The sequence below is a fragment of the Gorilla gorilla genome, chromosome 6 (assembly GCF_029281585.2).
Source record: "Gorilla gorilla gorilla isolate KB3781 chromosome 6, NHGRI_mGorGor1-v2.1_pri, whole genome shotgun sequence".
Classification (NCBI taxonomy): domain Eukaryota; kingdom Metazoa; phylum Chordata; class Mammalia; order Primates; family Hominidae; genus Gorilla; species Gorilla gorilla.
The window spans coordinates 30,450,120-30,469,138 of record NC_073230.2 but is presented as its reverse complement, the minus strand read 5'-3'; the positions used below and the strand labels follow the sequence as shown (position 1 = coordinate 30,469,138).

Genomic DNA, 19,019 nt, shown 5'->3' with positions numbered 1-19,019 from the left:
TAAATAACAGGAGAGATCATTTGTTGAAGGTCGTAAATATAATAGTAATAGTGTAACACATATTTTTTAAAAATGTCCATGATATATTAGGTGAAAAATAATCAAGTTTTGGTAGAATGTGATTGTATTTTTATGTTAAAATCAAAATATAAATGGACTATATATACATGTATGTGTATATGTGTATATATACATATGTACATGTTTTGATAGAGCAGATATATTTTGTTTGGTTGAGCAGATATCTATATAGATATAGATAGGTACCTATCTATATAAATATATTATTTGGTTGATATATTTTTCTTGGTTGAGGAGATATATTTTGTTTTGGTTTAGATATACTGCTCAATATTTTTAAGAGTAGAGAGTTTTCAGAACTGCTGATTATGTAGTATATGTGTAGAAAAAAGTTTGAAATAATATAAAGTTAACAGTATTTCCTTTTGAAGAGTGGGATAGCAGCAGTGAGAAGGATGATTATTTATTTTAATTATGTGGAAAAGATTTAAGTGTGGCCATTTAAAAAAATCTCCCGTAAAGAAAAATATTAGCAGGGATGGGAGATCAGTTTTCTACCTAGGTGTTGATAGTTTTTGTGTATGTTTTATTTTCTTTCTTGGTGGAATTTTTATAATCTTTTATAGTTGCATAGTGAGCAGAACCCTTGTTTTAAACTTTTCATTGTTGATTTTGTGTATTTCTGATAATTATCTCATGATTGCCCTTGCAATTATTCCTCTAGAAAATGTAAGGTGCTACCTTGACTTATTTTCCTCTCGTCTATTCTCTGCTTTTCCTTTGCCATCTGGATTACGGTTGCCTTGAGGACACAGATCATATTTTACTATTCGTTTGCTAATAGTGCAAACTAATAGAAACACTTTGCATTATACTCAGTAGGCAATCAAGGGCTTGCTGAATTATTAATGTTGCAATTTGAACATATACTAGTATTGACTTTTTGCATATACGACCTCCCATTCTGTGTTTGTTTTTGCTACTTCTGTTTCTCTGTTCTTACTCTGACTCTGCCCAGCCTACTGTCTGGATAAATTATATGAACAGGCTGTCGACTTGACATCCTGTTCAGTGAATATGTAGAAAGCATTTCTAATCACCATGTTATTTAATATGCAATTGTGTGATAATCATGTTAATGAATGCGATTGAGGTAATTATTATGGTTCAGCACTTTTACACTGATCTCTTAAAATCTGTTAACATAAACTTTATCATTTGTATGTTAGTTATCAGGGCTTACTGAAGTTTGATTCACTGAGGTAATACTTGAATCACTTAGTATGTGCTGTAATTATATTTTGTAAAAGGTGGTGCAAACATTTTGGAAAGCTTTATTTCAGCAATAACTGCTCTTGTAGATTTTTACCCAATATTAAATATAAAATAATTTGTTTGTGATATTTTTATATTTAGTGAAATACATATTAATGGACTTTTAAGATTTCTTATAACATTCTAATAAGAGGTTTTCTAAGTCAAGATTATCTGCATCAATCAATCTTTAAAATAATCAGATGATGCTGTTTTGGTTCACAGATGCAGTGCCAGTTCTCTCCTGGCGGCTTACCTTGCCAACGCATGCATTTCATTAATAAGAGCCCCAAGTTTTTCCTGGGTAGGGTGTAAAAGCTGAGGAGTGAAAGGAAGGTAGAGAAGAGAAGCATAGGCAAAGACATGGAGTCTGGAGTGGCATGGATTATTTTGGAGAATAGTGTTAAGTAAAATTTGGATAGGTAAATTATGACCATATTTTAGGGAAAGTTTGATGTAGAAGATTTGTGAGGTCTGATGTCATGGTGTGTTCAGGAGAAAAGAAGTTTCGGCAAGATTATATGGCAGCAACATGCATGGTGCACTGGAGAAGGGAAGAAATCAGGAGCCAGAAGGCTGTGTGATCAGCACATGCAGAGGAAATAAGGGCCCAGACTCAGGGCGTTGCTGTGGAGATGGAGAGCAGATGGTAAATTTGACGGGCATTATAAAGGATGAAATTTATTCTTCTATTCAATAAATATTTATTAGATACTTGCTGTATGTTACTTATGCTTATAGTATCTGGACTGAAATTTGCCTGTAGTTACTAATACAGTTTAAAACTTAAAAATTATGTTGTATAATTTTTATTTGAAAAAAATTTTAAAAAATGTTGAACCACTGAGTCATGTGCTATGTTAATGTCGATAAGAAGTGCTCATCGTAGTGCCATGGTTCCCAGAGATCTCACCATTCTGTCTGCTCTTATCTAAAAGAAATCTAAATTGTTAATAAATTGTACATGATCTTAGTCAAGCCTATTTGAATGCTGGCTCAAAAAAGAGGGAGAATATTTGCAATAGAAATCCAAGAGCAGTAACTGTTGGCCTCAGAAGTTTCATAGCATTGTGTTTGCTGCATTCTTTTGGTCAACATGGTTATTAAAAAATAGTTCTTCCTAACTTCTCTTATTAGAGTCCAAATCAGATATCCTTTCCCTGGAAAAAATGTTTTTCTGAAGTCCTGGAGGATCTTGTCTATGACCATACCACCTTGAACGTGCCTGATCTTGTCTGAAGTCCTGGAGGATCTGAGAAGAACAGGAAGATAGAAATGGGAAATGAGAAGAAAGAACTTCTTACCTTCTAATTGTTCTAGCTTTTCCAACAGAAACACACTGGGCTGGTTGCCACAGCACACTGATATCCCAACATGATCTTATTTGTCCTTGGGGTAGGCAAAAGATGGTTTAGCCAAAAACCATTTTATAGAGTAAAAACCTATGTTCTATTCTTGATAATCAGACACTTGTTTTGTGATTTTTGGGGAAAATAGGCCTAAGTAATAGGCCTTTGGAAAGACTTCCCAAACCTCTCTTACTATGAATTATATTACTTCTCCTGGTGCCTTGAGAGGCAGCTTTATTTACTTGATGACCTAGGTAGGCAGTGAGGCATCAACAACACTTCTTTTTAAGCGACAGCACATATACCCTCCTCCTTCACAATTGATTGGTCAGTTTCTAAGAAGCAAAATCCTAAAATTAAATTAATTTTATTCTGTAACATAATCTGAACATTTCTCTCCGTTCTGTTTTCCTGAAATTCACCCAGGAATTCTTGATAATCTTCTGGCAGTGCTTAATTTAACTACGGCAATGGCCTCATTGCATAGGAGAGAAGTTTAAAATTTCGTGATGTGTCACAATCCATTTATAGAAATTTGGTTGCTCTATAAATTTATAGAAACTTAAGCTTCATAATGATATATAAAACAAATGGTTATAAAAAGTTTTATAGTAGTTTGTAGTTAGTGCTTAATGGTGAAGGGGATGATGTAAAAAATAGTAGGAATAAGGAAATTTTTAGAGTTTTACAGTGAAAGTTACAAATACTTTTAAAATATTCTTATAAAATAATTAAAATGTTATATGTCTCTGATGACAACACTACAAGATAAATTTTGGTAATTGTTATTAATAACATCATGTGGGAATTGAAGAATAAGACATTTGACTTAGAAAGGTTTTATTGTACATTGAAAATATAAAAAATTAATGTTATACAGACTAACTGGGCTAGTGAAATACTACATAGACTCCTAGCAAGCCTTCTAATGTAATTTTAAATATTCTGCTCCGGAACATGTTTGGCAAAAATAGTAAGTTAGTTACACAGCAGGAAACATGTATTTTAATTTTGTCTCTTTTATCTTTGAGAAGAATAAAGTTTTTACAAATACAAGTATATTTTGAATATTACTAGAGATGTCTAATTAGATTTATAAAGCTTGCAGAGTTATATAATCAAGTCTTTGGCATAGATCTTAATAGGTGACATATTAGATATGAAATGTGAGGGTGGGTTAGCAACTTGTAGAGAGCCTCTTGCTGCTTGCTGGTAGAGAGAAACAGTTTTTAAATCATTTTGTGGCCAGTTTGCTTTTTGTCCTGTCTAAGCTTTACTGATACCTTTAGTCAGAACTGTTATTCATCTTGAAGCCCAGGGCTAATGGAAAGAATTTTTTTCTTTTTTTTTTACAATTGTACTGTACGTGGTAAGGACAAAGAAAAGCTTATGTCGGCTAGTAAACACTGTTGGCTTTTTAATTTTTTATTTCTTTAAATACTTATCCTACAATAGTACTCCAAACCTCACCATCACACAGTATACCCATGTAACAAACCTGCACATGTACCTGCTGAATCTAAAATAAAAGTTGAAATAAAAAAAATTATCCTATACTTTATAGAATTCCATTGTTCTCTTTCCTACATAATGCATTGATATTTCAGGATTCATTTTTAATGTTTGTATATTTTTGCTTCTTTTTTTTTTTTTTTTTTTTTTTGAGACGGAGTCTCACTCTGTCATCCAGGCTGGAGTGCAGTGGTGTGATCCTGGCTCACTGAAACCTCTGCCTCCCGGGTTCAAGCGATTCTTCTATCTCAGCCTCCCAAGTACCTGGGATCACCTGCACATGCCACCATTCCTGGCTAATTTTTGTATTTTTAGTACAGAGGGGTTTCACTGTGTTGGCCAGGCTTTCTCAAACTCCTAACCTCAAGTGATCCTCCTGCCTCAGCCTCCCAAAGTGCTGGGATTACAGGCGTGAGCCACCGCACCCAGCCATACTTTCTCTTCTAAAGATATTCTTACTTTTATAGTTCAAAGGAACTTACCAGGGGCCAGGCACGGTGGCTTATGTCTGTAATCATATTGAATGGTACTTGATATTCACATGACATCGTGGTGACGTTAGCTTTGATCAAGGCAGTGCTTGCCCGGTTTCACCACTATACAGTTACTCTTTTCCTCTTTCCATACTCTCTTTTTTTGCAAGTGAATAGCTATGTCCAGTGCACTCTCAGTGGGGGAGCAAGGACTAAGCTCTATCTCCTGGAAGAGATAGTGTCTACATCTGTTACTGGGAATTCTTCCGTAAGGAAGCTTTATCTCCTATTCTCTTATTTATTTAATCATTTATTTATATGAGTATGGCCTCATGTATGTTTATTTTATACTTTGGGTTATAGTGCAGTACTACATTATTTGTTCTGTTGCTCGGATTGTTCCAGCTTTGGCCATTGGGTGTTCTTTCAGGTTGGCTTAATATTTAAGAGTATAAAGAGTCCCTAACCCAAATGTTTGAAAACAAGTGGTCTAGGCTATGATCATAGACTTTGATCATAGGATTGAGTAGCTGAGGCAGGGAGGAAGAAAATATTGTAGGAGGAGAATTCTAGGAATTAAGACTTCAGGTAAGAAAAAAAATCACCAAGATTTAAGCAGGAGTTGTTTGAAAGCATGACAGTGAGCTAGGAGCTAAGATCATCCAGAAATGAAGGGCAGTGACTGAGCAGGGCAAGGGCGTGGGGTGGATTGATTGATAGATGATGGTGATAGAGTTTCAAAGCAGCTTTGGGTGGATGGTTGAAGGAGGAAGAGAATGATCTTGAGTAGTAATAAGAAGAAAGGAAAACACCTACTTTACCTCTAAGCCCAGTGGTTTGTTTTAGGGATGTGTGAGGAAATGCAATCACTATTTGGTAAGGTTGCATGCAGGGAAACTAGCGTCTCATGAAAAGAAGAAAGCAACATTTGAAGAACTGTTGAAGATGTAGAGGATTTTGCTGGTAATAGACTGTAAATTCCAGAGGACACATGGAAGTATATCGTCTTTCCAGAATTAGGATGGGATGGGAGATGGGAGCAAAACAGAAGATGTACAAAGAGTTATGATGACTAGTGTGTGAGATGAGTGTCATCTAGGTGTCTGTAGCTTCTTGTGGTGCTGGACATAAACAGAGATGAAGGGAATAATGACTTTAGTCCTGGTGGACCTAAAGCAGACAGTGGTGGTGAGACTGTGAAAGTTTCAGGGTAGGGAGGCATGTCATAGACTCCCTTTTGAGTTCTGCAGGAGACAGAGAAGTTTGGGGAGGAACAATTTTATTCTGAGCTTGCATGCGTGCTAAACAAGTGAGTGTCCATGTGAGCTCAGCTATACAATGAGGGCTCCCATTTGATCTCTATCAAGTGGAAGATAAGAGACCCAGGGCTGACTGGTGTTACTAATGTATAATATACACACAGAAAAATGTACAGTTTATGAAATGTTTAGTTTGGCAGATTTTCACCAAATGTATACACTTGAGTAACCAGCATCTAGATCAAGAAACAGACTGTTATCAGAACCGACAAGATAGGCCCCTCAAGAGCAGCCACTATCCCAACTTCTAACACAAATGGATTCGTTTTATCTGTTCTTGAAATTTACATAAATGTAATTATATAGTATGTACTCTGTTTTCCTGCATTCTTTTATCCAACACTGTAACACAGATATAGTTTATTCATTAAAAGTTATATTTTGTTGTATAGAATTTCAGATATTGTACAGTATACCGTAATTTATTCGTTCAACTATTGATGGACATTTGGTTTGTTTCTAGTTTTTGACTATTAAAAAAAACCTGCTGTAGCCAAGCATGTGGTACACTCCTGTCGTCTCAGCTACTTGAGAGGCTGAGGTGGGAGGATCCCTTGAGCCCAGGAATTTGAGGCTACAGTGAGCTGTGATAGCACCATTACCCTCTAGCCTGGGTAACAGAGTGAGACTCTGTCTCTAAAAACAAAACAAAAACAAAAGCCTATTGCTCAGATGAACATTTTCTGAACATAGCTTTCAGAGAACATATGTCCTCATTTCTGTTGAGTATTAACATGGGTAGAATTTCTGGGTTCGTAGAGTATATGTATATATCCTCAAGTTTAGAGGATATTGCTAAAGAGTTTTCCAAGATATTGTACCAATTTGCATTCACATTAGCTGTGTCTGAATATTGATTGCTCCATATCTTTTTCAACACTTGGTGTGATCTTTCATTTTAGCTACACATGCGTGCATGTGTGTGTGTATGTGTGTGTGTGTGTGTGTGTTTGTATGGTGTATTTCACTGTGGGTTTTAACTGACATTTCCCTGATGACTAACAAAGTTGAGCACATTTCATGTGCTAAGTTTCCATTTGAATAAGTGATGGTCTTGATTTCCTATAGGATTGTCTACCTTTTTTCTTAATAATTTATGAGTTCCTTATATATTCTGGATATGAGACTTTTGCCATGTATATGAATTGCAGATATCATCTGCCACTCTATGGCTTTGCCTTTTCATTCTCCTAGTGGTATCTTTTGGTGAGTAGAAATTCTTACTTTCAAGGAAGTCCAGTTTATCCTTTTCCCCTCCTTGTGATTAGTGCTTTTGTGCCTCTTGTTTAAGAAACCTTTGCCTAGCCTAAGATTATGAAAGTACTCTCTTGCATTTTCTTCTAAAAGCCTTATGGTTTACTGTTCACGATTAGATCTGTGGTCCAACTGAAACTGTTTTTATTTTTGCATACAGCATGATCTCTAGGGTCATGGTTCTTTTTGTCCTCCCCATGTAGCTATCCAAATAACCTAGCCCCATTTGTTATAAAGACCATCCTTTCCTCACTAAATTTCAGTGTCATTTTTGTCATAAATCAGGTGACCATATATGTGTGGGTCTGTTTCTGGCCACTCTATTCTGTTCCATTGGTTGTTTTCTCTTCTTCTAACAGTGCCACCACTGGCTTAATTACTATAGTTTTTGGTAAGTTTTATACTAAGCTTTGGTGTTGGAAGTCCAGGTCCCACAGTTCTGTTGTTCTTCAAGACAGCCCTTGACTGTTCTTGGTTCCTTGTATATTCCTCTTGATTTCTTTTAATTTTTGAAAAATTAACCTTAATTTTAACTGGAGAGTTATTTTGAATTTTTGTGAAAATTTTACCTCCCCATTTCTATGTAACTTGATGTAGTGTGGTTCCATTTGTGATAACTTTCTGTCCTAATTTATTAAACAATGGAATTCATACAAAAGAAAACTTTTGTGCATTTATATTGGCTTTGCTTTACAAATATACATAACAACATAAAAAAAGTAGATACAGGCAGACAGAAAATAAGAGTAAGACAAAGAGAATCGGTTATGAAACTCACAGTATTCATAATATAAAAACAAACAAGTTACTCCAAAGGAGAGATTTTCCTAGTACTGAAAACTTAAGATGTGAATTTTCTAGACTCTGTTGGCTTTTAAGGAGGATAAATGTGATCTAGCAGTGCTTTGGTAACATTTTGGACATAATTTCAAAGCCCAGTTTCTCCAAACAGACAGTTCTATAAAATCAATAATACAGTACATATATGTGGTTTTCTGTTAGTCTGACTTGATCCAAGGAGAAATATTTTTTATTTTAAAAATAAAATGCATATTACCCAAGTAATCTTTTATGAGTGAATGAATGAATGAATGACCAAAAAATGTTTTAATCATGTTTTTTATGAGAATTAGACAGCAGGAACCTTAGAATGTATTCTTTGACAAGAACCTGTGTTGTTCATTAAGGCATATCTGGATACTTTCGTAGACAGCTGAGCAGAGTTTATAAGAATTAGTAATAATAATAATAATATTGCATAGTGATAATAGTTTGTTGCCAGGAATGGAAATAACTGCTTTTATTTGCATTTTAAAATGTACTCCTCACAATAACTCCTTGCAAATAGGTACTATCATTATCCCTATTTTGCAGATTAAAAAAAAGTAAGGCAAATATATCTTACCCAAGTAAGTAATAGAATCAGAATTCATTTCTGGCTACTCTACCTCAGTTTCTACTACCTTATAATGCTGATGAAAATTAAGTAGCTTAATGAAGGATTTGTGACCGAATTTGGAAGTTAGGAAATTCAGATAGAGCTCAAGTTTTCCGTCAGGAAATAGTTTCCACGTCTACTCCCATACAAATGGATAGGTAAAGAAAAATACGTTGTATTTTGACAAACATTTTGCTTGAGATAAAACTATTCTGCATTTCCTTTAGCTTATTTCTTTAAATTTATACTTAAGTAAATCCCAGTCTTCTGCATCACTGTTGTCAAATATGGTCATTTTGAATATTGTCACTTTTACTTTTTAAAAAATGAATATTACACTTTCAAGAAACCACATGGCTTGCCTAGTTACTGTTGTAAAGAACTGAAATATAAGCAAATTAAATTACTTTAATGCTTTCTATAAAGTCAATTTTGGATGCGTGTCTTCTTATATTTTCACAGTTTTGAAATATTTTCTGCCTTCTTTTAAGATAAATGATCTTTTTGAAATTATTTTATTGAAACTAGGGAAAAATGTCCAATATGTTTTGCAGCTGGCATTCCTGAAAACTAAATGAAAATTGGAGAGCCAATTTCATCTTGTTATGATATTTATACTTTTATCAAAATTCTTGCATTTTAAGGCTTGTTTGTGCACATTGGTTTTGAAATGAATTTAGTAATTTATGTTTGAAACTCATTTCACAAATATGAAGTAAAAACTTTATAGGATTATCTCTGTTCATAGTAATCTGACTAAATAAAATATATTCAAAACGTTAACATTTTTCTATGTTAATTTTCAGGTTGAAGGTTTAGAACAGATGTGGAAAAATGTTTACTTCAGAGAAAGGGGTTGTGGAGGAATGGTTGTCAGAGTTTAAGGTAATATTTACTGTTCTACTATAGTAATTATATTCCAAGGAAGTTTTGTCTGGCATTTAAATTCCAGTGATTTTTTGTATTTTATATGACTGAAAGGCTAAATATCTGTGGAAGTATTTTCTATCAAATCTCAATAGAGAGTTATTTATACATAGTAATCTTTTCTAAGAAATTGATTCCTTTTTTCTCCCAAGTGGTTCAAAGAGTTTATTCATTTGTTTCTTTCTTTCATGGCAATACCACAAAGTAGTTAAAATCTCTGAATGTTGATGTCGTTCTCCAACGACCATTCAGTGATTCATTGTCAAAATGTTTCTTCCAGTTCGGAGGGCAGTGGAACTGGGGTGACCAACAATGAGGAGAGGATGGGAAGATATTTGCTCAACTTTATACCAGTGAATCTTTCTCTAGTTGGCTAACCCAGTGGCTATATAAGGGGTGTATAACCTTTGGTTAGTTAATGAAGAAAATAAAACTTATATTTTCTTGTCTCATGAGCTTTTCTCTAGGATAGCTAAAATAGTATTTCTTTAATCAGCTAATTACTTTTCTCTGTCCTTATGTGACACATAATTATGTGCACTTGCATGATCATGAACCACAGGAATGAAGAGTTTGGGCTGCAACTATCAGTTTGATTTTGTCCAGCCCAGTCAGCCCAAGACCTATAAGGACAAAGTTACAGTCTGACAAAGTCAGGCTTTTTGGCTTGTTGCATTGAGAGAGATTGCCCAACAGACACCATGGGACCATCTCACCAAACCAAAGAAAAGATAAAATTATAGTAATTTGGAGGAAGGGTAGAGTTTAGGTGAAATTTAAATGAAACGGTATTCTGGTAGACTCAAAACAAAGCAGGGCTATTTATAATGGGGTGAACATCTGGTCTGGCCTTCAAAGTAGACCCAGGATCTTGTTGTCTTGAAAACTACAAAGTTAATGTAGATTTGAAATGTTATGTTCAGAAACTCCATATTTATATCTCTGCACCTGGGTTGAAAAATCATGGCTGCTTCTCTATGTCAAAGTGACTTAGATGCTCTAGGCAAGAGTGGGATGTTTTGTTCTTACTGATACATGTTCAACAACAAACTTTTTTATAATCTGTGATTTTAGATAACAAGTCATCTTAGTAAGTAAGAACTTAGTAGTCACTCAAAGAAGGAGATTGTTATGACATTTTTCAGTTGCAGTGTGTATTTAGGAAAAGCACCGTTTCCTGTTAATTTTAACAGCTGGCCTTATCTGTCTCTTTTATCTAATCCTGATGAATAGCTGGGCAGACTTTTACTTTCTCAGCTTTTATAGCCATGAATTGAGCATCCTTCTATGGATTCCCCAAGTCATCATGAAGTGACATTAGAATGTTAACAGAAGTGCTTTCTACATATTTTAATAACTTGTGGCCAGGTGAGGTGGCTTATGCCTGTAATCCCAGCGCTTTGAGAGGCGGAGATGGAAGGATTGCTTCAGGCCAGGAGTTTAAGACCAGCCTAGGCAACATAGCAAGACCCCCTCTCTCCAAAAAATAAATAAATAAATAAATTAGCTGGGCGTGTTGGTGCATGCCTGTAGCCCCAGCTACTTGGGAGGCTGAGTTGGGAGGATCACTTGAGCCCAGGAATTCAAAGATGCAGTGAGCTATGATGGCACCACTGCTGTCCAGTCTGGTGACAGAGTGAGACTTTTGTCTCTGAAAGAAAACAAAACAAAACAAAAAACTTTGATTAAATCGTGTGTGTGTGTTTCCTACTTGTGTTATCTTTGTGTTTAATATAGTCTGTTTTCACGGCTTTTTTTTTGGCAGATTGATGGAAATTGTCAAGTTTAACAGTTGAATGCTATTTCTTCTAGGGCATTCTTATGTTAATGATGAAGTAAAATATGCAAAAGCAAATATCGGCAGCTATCCATTCTTTAAGATGGGAGTTTTGGAAAGAGAGCATGTTAAAGGGTGGGTTGTAGGGGTGAGATCAGCTAGTAAGGTAAAAAATGGAAAACCATGACTGATCTCCTTCCCTTTCCATCTGTTTGTTTATTCCCTTCCCCTCCTGGTTTGCATATATAGACACCTAGGAAGTGCAGTACCGAGGAGTGAGGGGCAGAGCAGCGGTTAACGGCAGTAGTGTCTGAGGAAGTAGGTGGTTGGGGTGAAGGGCTGCAGAGGTGGCGTGTAGAAGAATAGCCAGAGTAGTTACATTGGTAGATTGGTTACATTGAGCAAATAAGTTGATTGAACAAATAAGTAAATATTTTGAGGATAATGGGAGTTAGATTTCTATCTGTCTGAAAAAGGAATTACAATCATGAACAGCGAAAGCCAAGAAAGAACTCTAAGGTGTTGTATTGGAATCATTATGAACTCATGGGTTCTAAGTATGCATATGATACATATGTGTGTGTGTATCTGTACATATATGCATGCATATATCTCCTAGCTTTGTTCACTGGGAGGACCTAGAAACAATGGCACCCCCGTCGCGGTAAGTACACTAAGCACCCAGATCTTGTTTTCCAAATACCATCTTCCACTACAAGAAACCAGAGTATGAATAAATAGGAAATATTATTTAAGTAATATTTTATCAATATAACATATTATGTGGGTAGCAATATTTTATTAACATTTTTCATAAATTTAATGCAAGCATAGGGAAACTTTTCCTTTAGGAGGAGAGAGTGAAATCATGGCCTGCAGGAAATAAAATGTAGTTTAAGTAGTTTCTCCTGCCCAACCCCAAGATTAACTTTACCCAATTTTGAATCAATTTGATATTCAAATGTTTTAAATTATCTTCAAATCTGTATTATAGCCAGTTCAGGGAAGGATATTTCCCATTCCTTGGTTAATTTGGTAGGCATTCCTGATAATTATTTGGAGTGTTATTCTAAATTGGGTTAATGTGTGTTGAATTCAGCTCTGTGTTTGACAAAGAGAAGAAGGTTATCAGGCAAAATCAGCAGCATATCAGAGGTAATAGAATATAGAAAAGTGCTTGGGAACATGTCTGCTAAGTACTTTTAAAATTAGAGTAATGTATCTCTTGAAATCTCTGGTGTTAAATTACATATTTTTGTTAAAATATTTAAGAAAGGTTTTGGTTACATACATATTTCTAGCAAAGCTTCTGCTTGATTGTTTTATTTAATAACCATGATGCTAATAAGGCCAAGTCATCATGATTGAGTAAGTGAACTGAAAGAAACCCTTTGACTTAATTCTAATTCTCCCCAAGCTGGTTTTATGATGTTGGGCATAACCTCTCCGGGTCTCATATTTTCATCAGAAAAGTTAAAGTACTGTAAGTGGTTTATGAAGGTGATTTTTAGCTCTACACTGTTCCACAGTCAGTCTGAACTCCTAACCTCACCCAACATCTCTCAGATGTGTAGAAATGAAATTTTTGAAATTGAAAATTTGGTAAAATTATTCATTGTCTGCTCTAGCTATGGACTCTCATTAGTATTTTCTTTTTTTTAAATTTGAGACAGGATCTCACACTGTCACCCAAGCTGGAGTGCAGTGGCACAGTCTTGGCTCACTGCAACCTCCACCTCCCGGGTTCAAGTGATTCTCATGCCTCAGCCTTCTGAGTAGCTGGGATTACCGGTGTGCACCACCATGCCCAGCTAATTTTTGTATTTTTATTAGAGCTGGGGTCTTGCCGTGTTAGCGAAGCTGGTCTCGAACTCCTGGCCTCAAGTTATCCGCTTGCCTTGGCCTCCCAAATGTGTTGGGATTACAGGCGTGAGCTACCGCGCTTGTCCTATTTTCTTTATGTACCAACTAAATGATTAGTCTAGGACTTCATTATTTTAAGATTTCATGAATAGTTCAAGCTCTGTCTTTTCAAAGATTTACTTATAAAATATTATCTTTCAGATTGTGTTATTTTTGTTACTGCTGTGTGGTAGATTTATCTAGCAGATTTCCGGACTCCTAATTTTTTTAAATTTTCTGATAGTTGGTGAATCTCAATATGTGACTCAGAATCAAATCTTATGTGTGATGTTGTTGAATAGGATTGTTTTAATTACTGGTTCTTCACCCATCTGTCCATCTTCATTAATTCTCTGCTACTCAACCCCTATCACCTCCTTACATTTTTGAAAAACCATCTGTCAAATGATACTTTAGTATGAGGCATCTGTCTTCAAATTTTTTTTTTGTTGTTGTTGTTTTTTGAGACAGAGTCTCTTTCTGTTGCCCAGGCCGGAGTGCAGTGGCACTTTCTCAGCTCACTGCAACCTCTGCCTCCCGGGTTCAAGCGATTCTCCTGCCTCAGCCTCCTGAGTAGCTGGGACTACAGGCGCGTGGCACCACACACCTGGCTAATTTTTGTATTTTTACTAAAGATGGGGTTTCACCATGTTGGCCAGGCTGATCTTTAACTGCTGACCTCGTGATCCACCTGCCTCAGGCTCCCAAAGTGCTGGGATTACAGGCGTGAGCCATTGCGCCCAGCGTCAAATTTTGCCAAGAATAATATACCAACATAATTTTCCATTAGGTGCTTTTCAACTCCAGTTATGCCTTCTGAAATGTGAGAAAGCTAAGCTAGTATTTAAGAAGGTCACTACCTTTGAACTAGTACAGTGTGAGAAAATTTAAATGTTTTTGCTATAATAGTATTTAAATTCATTTGGCTCTTTTAGATCTTGTTTTTTAAAACACCATTCATGAACACAACATCTTCTCCCTCTCTACAGACAAAATTAACTTTTCCCACATTCATTAAATAAAATGATGACAGAATTGTGAATAAAAGGTATTATTACTGCACTAATTTTTAAGATACCCTTCCTTTCATTTATCAGTGGTAGCCTGGGTCCATGGTATTTTCCAGAGCTTGTCTTTTCAGACAAACAGCTGTCTTTTTGCCTTTGGGTGTTTCACAGAAAATATTTTACCTCGTGACGGTCAGCTAGTATATAAGCTGAACATTGTAATTCATGTTTTTAATGAATGATCTAGTTTTAGCCTAGATGATATATATATATATATATATATATATATATATATATATAATAGTAATCTTTCTATTCACCAATTTTTTTTAAACATTTATATTTTGGTTCGTTTATTCTTCAATTTTATAGTTAGATATATATATTAGACATGTATACATCTAACTATGTATACATAGTTACATATGTTAGACATCAATGTGTTTTAAATATATATAACGCATTTTATATATGTAAATTATGTATATAATTTAGATTTATGTTTATTCAGAGGAGTAGGAATCTGCTGTTTATTTGACTGTTATTCCCTTTTATATAAATTCCCCCAGTATTAGGTTACTCTTGATCAAATGACGGAAATGGAATGTTGCCTCGAGATCTTTTGTGTCATACTTTTGAAATATTGAAGAATGCCTTAATCTCTTCTTTATGTAAGCAGTTGCAGTAAAACCTTTTTTTCCCGCCTCTGGAGAATTGTGAAAGGTTTCTAAATAGTCCACATTTGCTTGCCCTTCTGGTAAATAAAACTCTCTTACTAAACTTAAAAAAAATTCTATTCACTTATATATCCCAAGGTGAAATATGACCCACTTTTAAAGAATCTACCAAAGTATAAGCAATGGCAATTTTTATTTCTTATTTTGTTTATCTATAATATGTTCCCTCAGCAAAGATTTGCGTATGAGGGCCTGTGGTGAGTGCTGTGGTTGCAGAGATGATAAGACAGTTCTTGCCCTCAAGGAGCTCACAGTAAAGTGAAAATGAATCAAATGTCTTTATTGTAAAAATTTATGCTGTTTAATTTATGCACACATCCACCTATATACTAATCATAACCCATATTAAATTTTGAAATACTAGGATATGAGACATATAAGGAATAATGTATATTTTAGAGTGAGTTAGGAATATCCTGAGACATGGTATCTACTGCAGGATTGGCAATGACTGACTGAAGGAAGTAATTTGGGTGAGATAGAATAATGACTTAGGAAACAGATATCGCTGAGGAGGGGGTGTGCTCCAGAAGGAAAGGTTTTATCATTATGATAATGAAATGTTTTTATTCAGATTTCCCTACTCTTATTCAAAATCATCTGACTTACTACTGGAGTTTTATCTCTTCCCATTCCTCTCTGGTCATGGTGTTTGTTCTGAATAGGTGGTTCTGGCAAGCTGTGACTAGTTGTCTGTATTTTAAATGGCATTAGGAAAATTCGTTTGTTGGTAGTGCAGATATCTTTTTCTCTAGCTCTGAAAAGTCTAAATTTTCACTTCAGTTGGTAAAGTAGAACAGCCTTCTCATGCTCAACAGTCAGAGTATGTAACTCCGGAGTTAATTTGACCCTGTCTCATTCTGTTGCCCAGGCTGGAGTGTAATGCCGCAATCATGGCTCGCTGCAGCGTTGACCTCCCAGGCTCAAGCCATCCTCCCACCTTAGCTTCTCGAGTAGCCAAGACTACAGGCATATGCCACCATGCCCAGCTAATTTTGTTTGCTTTTTGTAGAGACGAGGTCTCACTATATTGCCCAGGCTGGTCTTGAACTCCTGGGGTCAAGCAGTCCTCCTGCTTCAGCCTCCCAAAGTGCTAGGATTACAGGCATGAGACACTGCGCCTGGCCTACATTCCCATCTCTAATCCCAAACTATGATCAAAGATGAAGTGTTGATGTTAGTTTATGTCCTTGTTGATAAGAGGATAAAGTATATTTTTTGTTTTATTTTGAATTTTTGTTGAGATATAATTAATATAAGATAAAATTTACTAATTTAAGGTAAACATGTTTACTTTGCCTTGGTTTTTGATATATTCACAGTGTTGTGCAACCAATGCCAGCATCTAATTCCAGTACATTTCCATCACCCCAAAAAGAAACTTCATACCTGTTAGTCACTCCTAATCTTCTTCTCCCATCTGCAGTCCTGGCAACAACTAATTTACTTTCTGCATCTATGGATTTGCCTATTCTGGACATTTCATAAAAGTAAAATGTATTTTTTTAAATTTGTTTAGACATTACCAGAAACATCTTTACCAAATTATGCCACAAATTTGAAAGACAAGAGTTCTTTAGTTTCATCTCTCTATAAAGTTATCCAGGAGCCACAAAGTGAGGTAAGTACTTTTATGGTTTATTATGCTAGCAGTATTGACTTGATTGATTTTTAATTTTGTATTGTGAAATAGATATAAAGGGGTAAGAAAATGTATATGTTTAAAGAACAATACTGAAATGAACTCTAGTGTACCATTCCCCAAGCCAAGAAATATAATTTATTACCATATTCCAGAAGCCATCTCTGAACATTTTCTCTCTTTTTCTCTCTCGCTAGAGGTAGCTTTGAAAAGTCTATGTCACTGCATTTCATTTTATTCATTCAGCAAGTATTTGAGTGCCCATTATGAGCCATCGGCTATGCTAGGCAGTAGAGAATCAAATTGAGTAACACATGGTTTTTATCCTGAAAGAGGAAAGTGGGAGAAAATAAGTAAACACATAGTTTCAAGGCAATCCTTAATCCAGTCTACGGATAAGCACAAGTTTTCCAGGTGGCAAGGTAAAAGAATATTCCATGCAGTGGGGACAGTATACGGAGGCTCAGAAAATGCAAGGCATTTAAAGAATGGCAAATAGTTTAGCCTGGCTAGTGCCTTTCCCAGTCTTTCCTCTTGCCCCACTACCACTCTTTTCTTTTTTCAGATGGCTAATTTAGATTTTTTTTTTTTTTTGAGACAGGGTCTCATTTTGTTGCCCAGGCTGGAGTGCAGTGGTGTGATCATGGCTCACTGCAGCCTTGACCTCCCAGGTTCAAGCGATCCTCCCACCTCAGCACCCCCAATAGCTGGTACTTCTGTCGTGCACCATCACACCTGGCCAATTTTTGTATTTTTGGTGGAGATGGGATTTCACCATGTTGCCCAGGCTGGTCCCGAACTCCTGGGCTCAAGCAATCCATCCACCTCAGCCTCCCAAAGTGCTGGGATTACAGGCATGAGGCACTGTGCCTCACTAGCTGCCCATTTAGTTTGAAGGTAATAAAATAATCTATATTCCAGATTCTGCTGCTCGTAAATCCTACCATTCATAGTAGAAATAGAAAAAAAATTGGAAATAGGATGAAAAGTAAAAAGGTATGGCATTTGGAAAAAGGTGAATAGGCTAACGCAGTAGTTAACAATAGAGGGTAAGGCTGTGATAGGAGCTGAAGCTAGAAAGCTAGGTTTAGGACGTAACCATGGTGGGCCTCAAATTCCATCTTAAGCAGTTTAGACTTTTTTTGCACTGAGGGGTTAGGAAGGTGGCTATGTGGAGGATAGATTGGCAAATGAAAAGATGGGGAATGCAAGAAGACTAGGAAGCTATGACAATAGCCTTGGAGGGAGCTGTTGAGAACCTAAACTTGGGCAGCGTCAGGAGGAGTGGAAAGAGGTATGGTAGAAGAGAGGGATCTGAAGTACATAATTCCTTTTGTACTTGAGTTTGATTGATGGCATGATAGACTCTAACAGCAGATTCAGTGGTAAAGTAACATATCCTGGAGTCCAGTCCAATATGGATCTATGTATCTCTGGGATAAAACTACCAAAATTGAGGGAGGCTCTTCTTTTGAGTAGTTAACCTCTTTTGGAGGGGGTATAGAATATCCCACTCCTACTGGTTATACTATAATGCGTATCATGAATTTTAGGTGCTGAAGGGATTAGGGAGTATATTGACAAGCCAACAAACTTTAACTGAAATAACTGAATTGAAGAATCATATTTGTCTTGTCTCTTCCTTCTTCCCAAAGCTTCTTAACTTGTATAGAATGCACAGGTAGGCTGTTTTCTTGAAGGATTTTACTTTTTAAATATTGAGTGAAAGCTCTTTTAAGGTTTTCCATGTTTGGTTTAGAATTATATATTTCACCAAATAGGGTAAGTATAGCCATATGCTTTATGTTTTTTAACAAATCTTGTTGATCATTTGTTATTTATTATTTTGAGAAGCTTAAAAATTATTCTCTCATGAAGTATGTTTTAACTAGGCTACTTTGGAAAGTGTTTGTAGGATAAATTTATGATTGGCTAGATTAGTTTATAGCATTCCTTTTATTCAGATAACTCTAGTGAATATAGCTCTAATGGTTCAGAGCAGTGTTTCTCAAACTACTAGTGATGATGGACCAGTTTTTTAAAAAAATTATCATCTGTCACAGACAAATATGTGTATCTAAAATACATGACTAACATGCGACTCACACCATGTGTGAGGCGCCACACAAATTTGATATTCCCTAACTGATGTGTATACTCTGATAAATCTGCTAATCACTCACTTGGATCTTGTAGCAATATTAAATTGCTATAAAATTTTCTAAATATTTCGTCTCAATTTCTATATTTATATTGTTGGAGATTGATAACAGTTTGTGGATGATCCTCAGGACCACACTTTCCGAAGCATTGGTTCTGGTCTTTCATGTTAGTTTCGTGCTTTTAT

At 35.7% G+C, this 19,019-nt stretch overlaps 1 protein-coding gene across 8 annotated transcripts in view; it reads left to right on the top strand.

Annotated features, from left to right (window-relative positions):
• HYCC1 (hyccin PI4KA lipid kinase complex subunit 1) overlaps positions 1–19,019 on the top strand; it is a 118,187-nt gene that overhangs the window by 13,627 nt on the left and 85,541 nt on the right. For 6 of the 8 annotated variants that reach the window (XM_019031699.4, XM_063708405.1, XM_019031695.4 and 3 more), the window contains exons 2-3: positions 9,487–9,565; positions 16,550–16,651. In XM_019031699.4, the coding sequence (XP_018887244.1) occupies positions 9,515–9,565; positions 16,550–16,651 (153 nt within the window). In that variant the 5' untranslated portion in view covers positions 9,487–9,514. The remainder of the gene's footprint in view (positions 1–9,486; positions 9,566–16,549; positions 16,652–19,019) is intronic. The other 2 variants (XM_063708404.1, XM_063708406.1) reach the window with 1 other exon arrangement.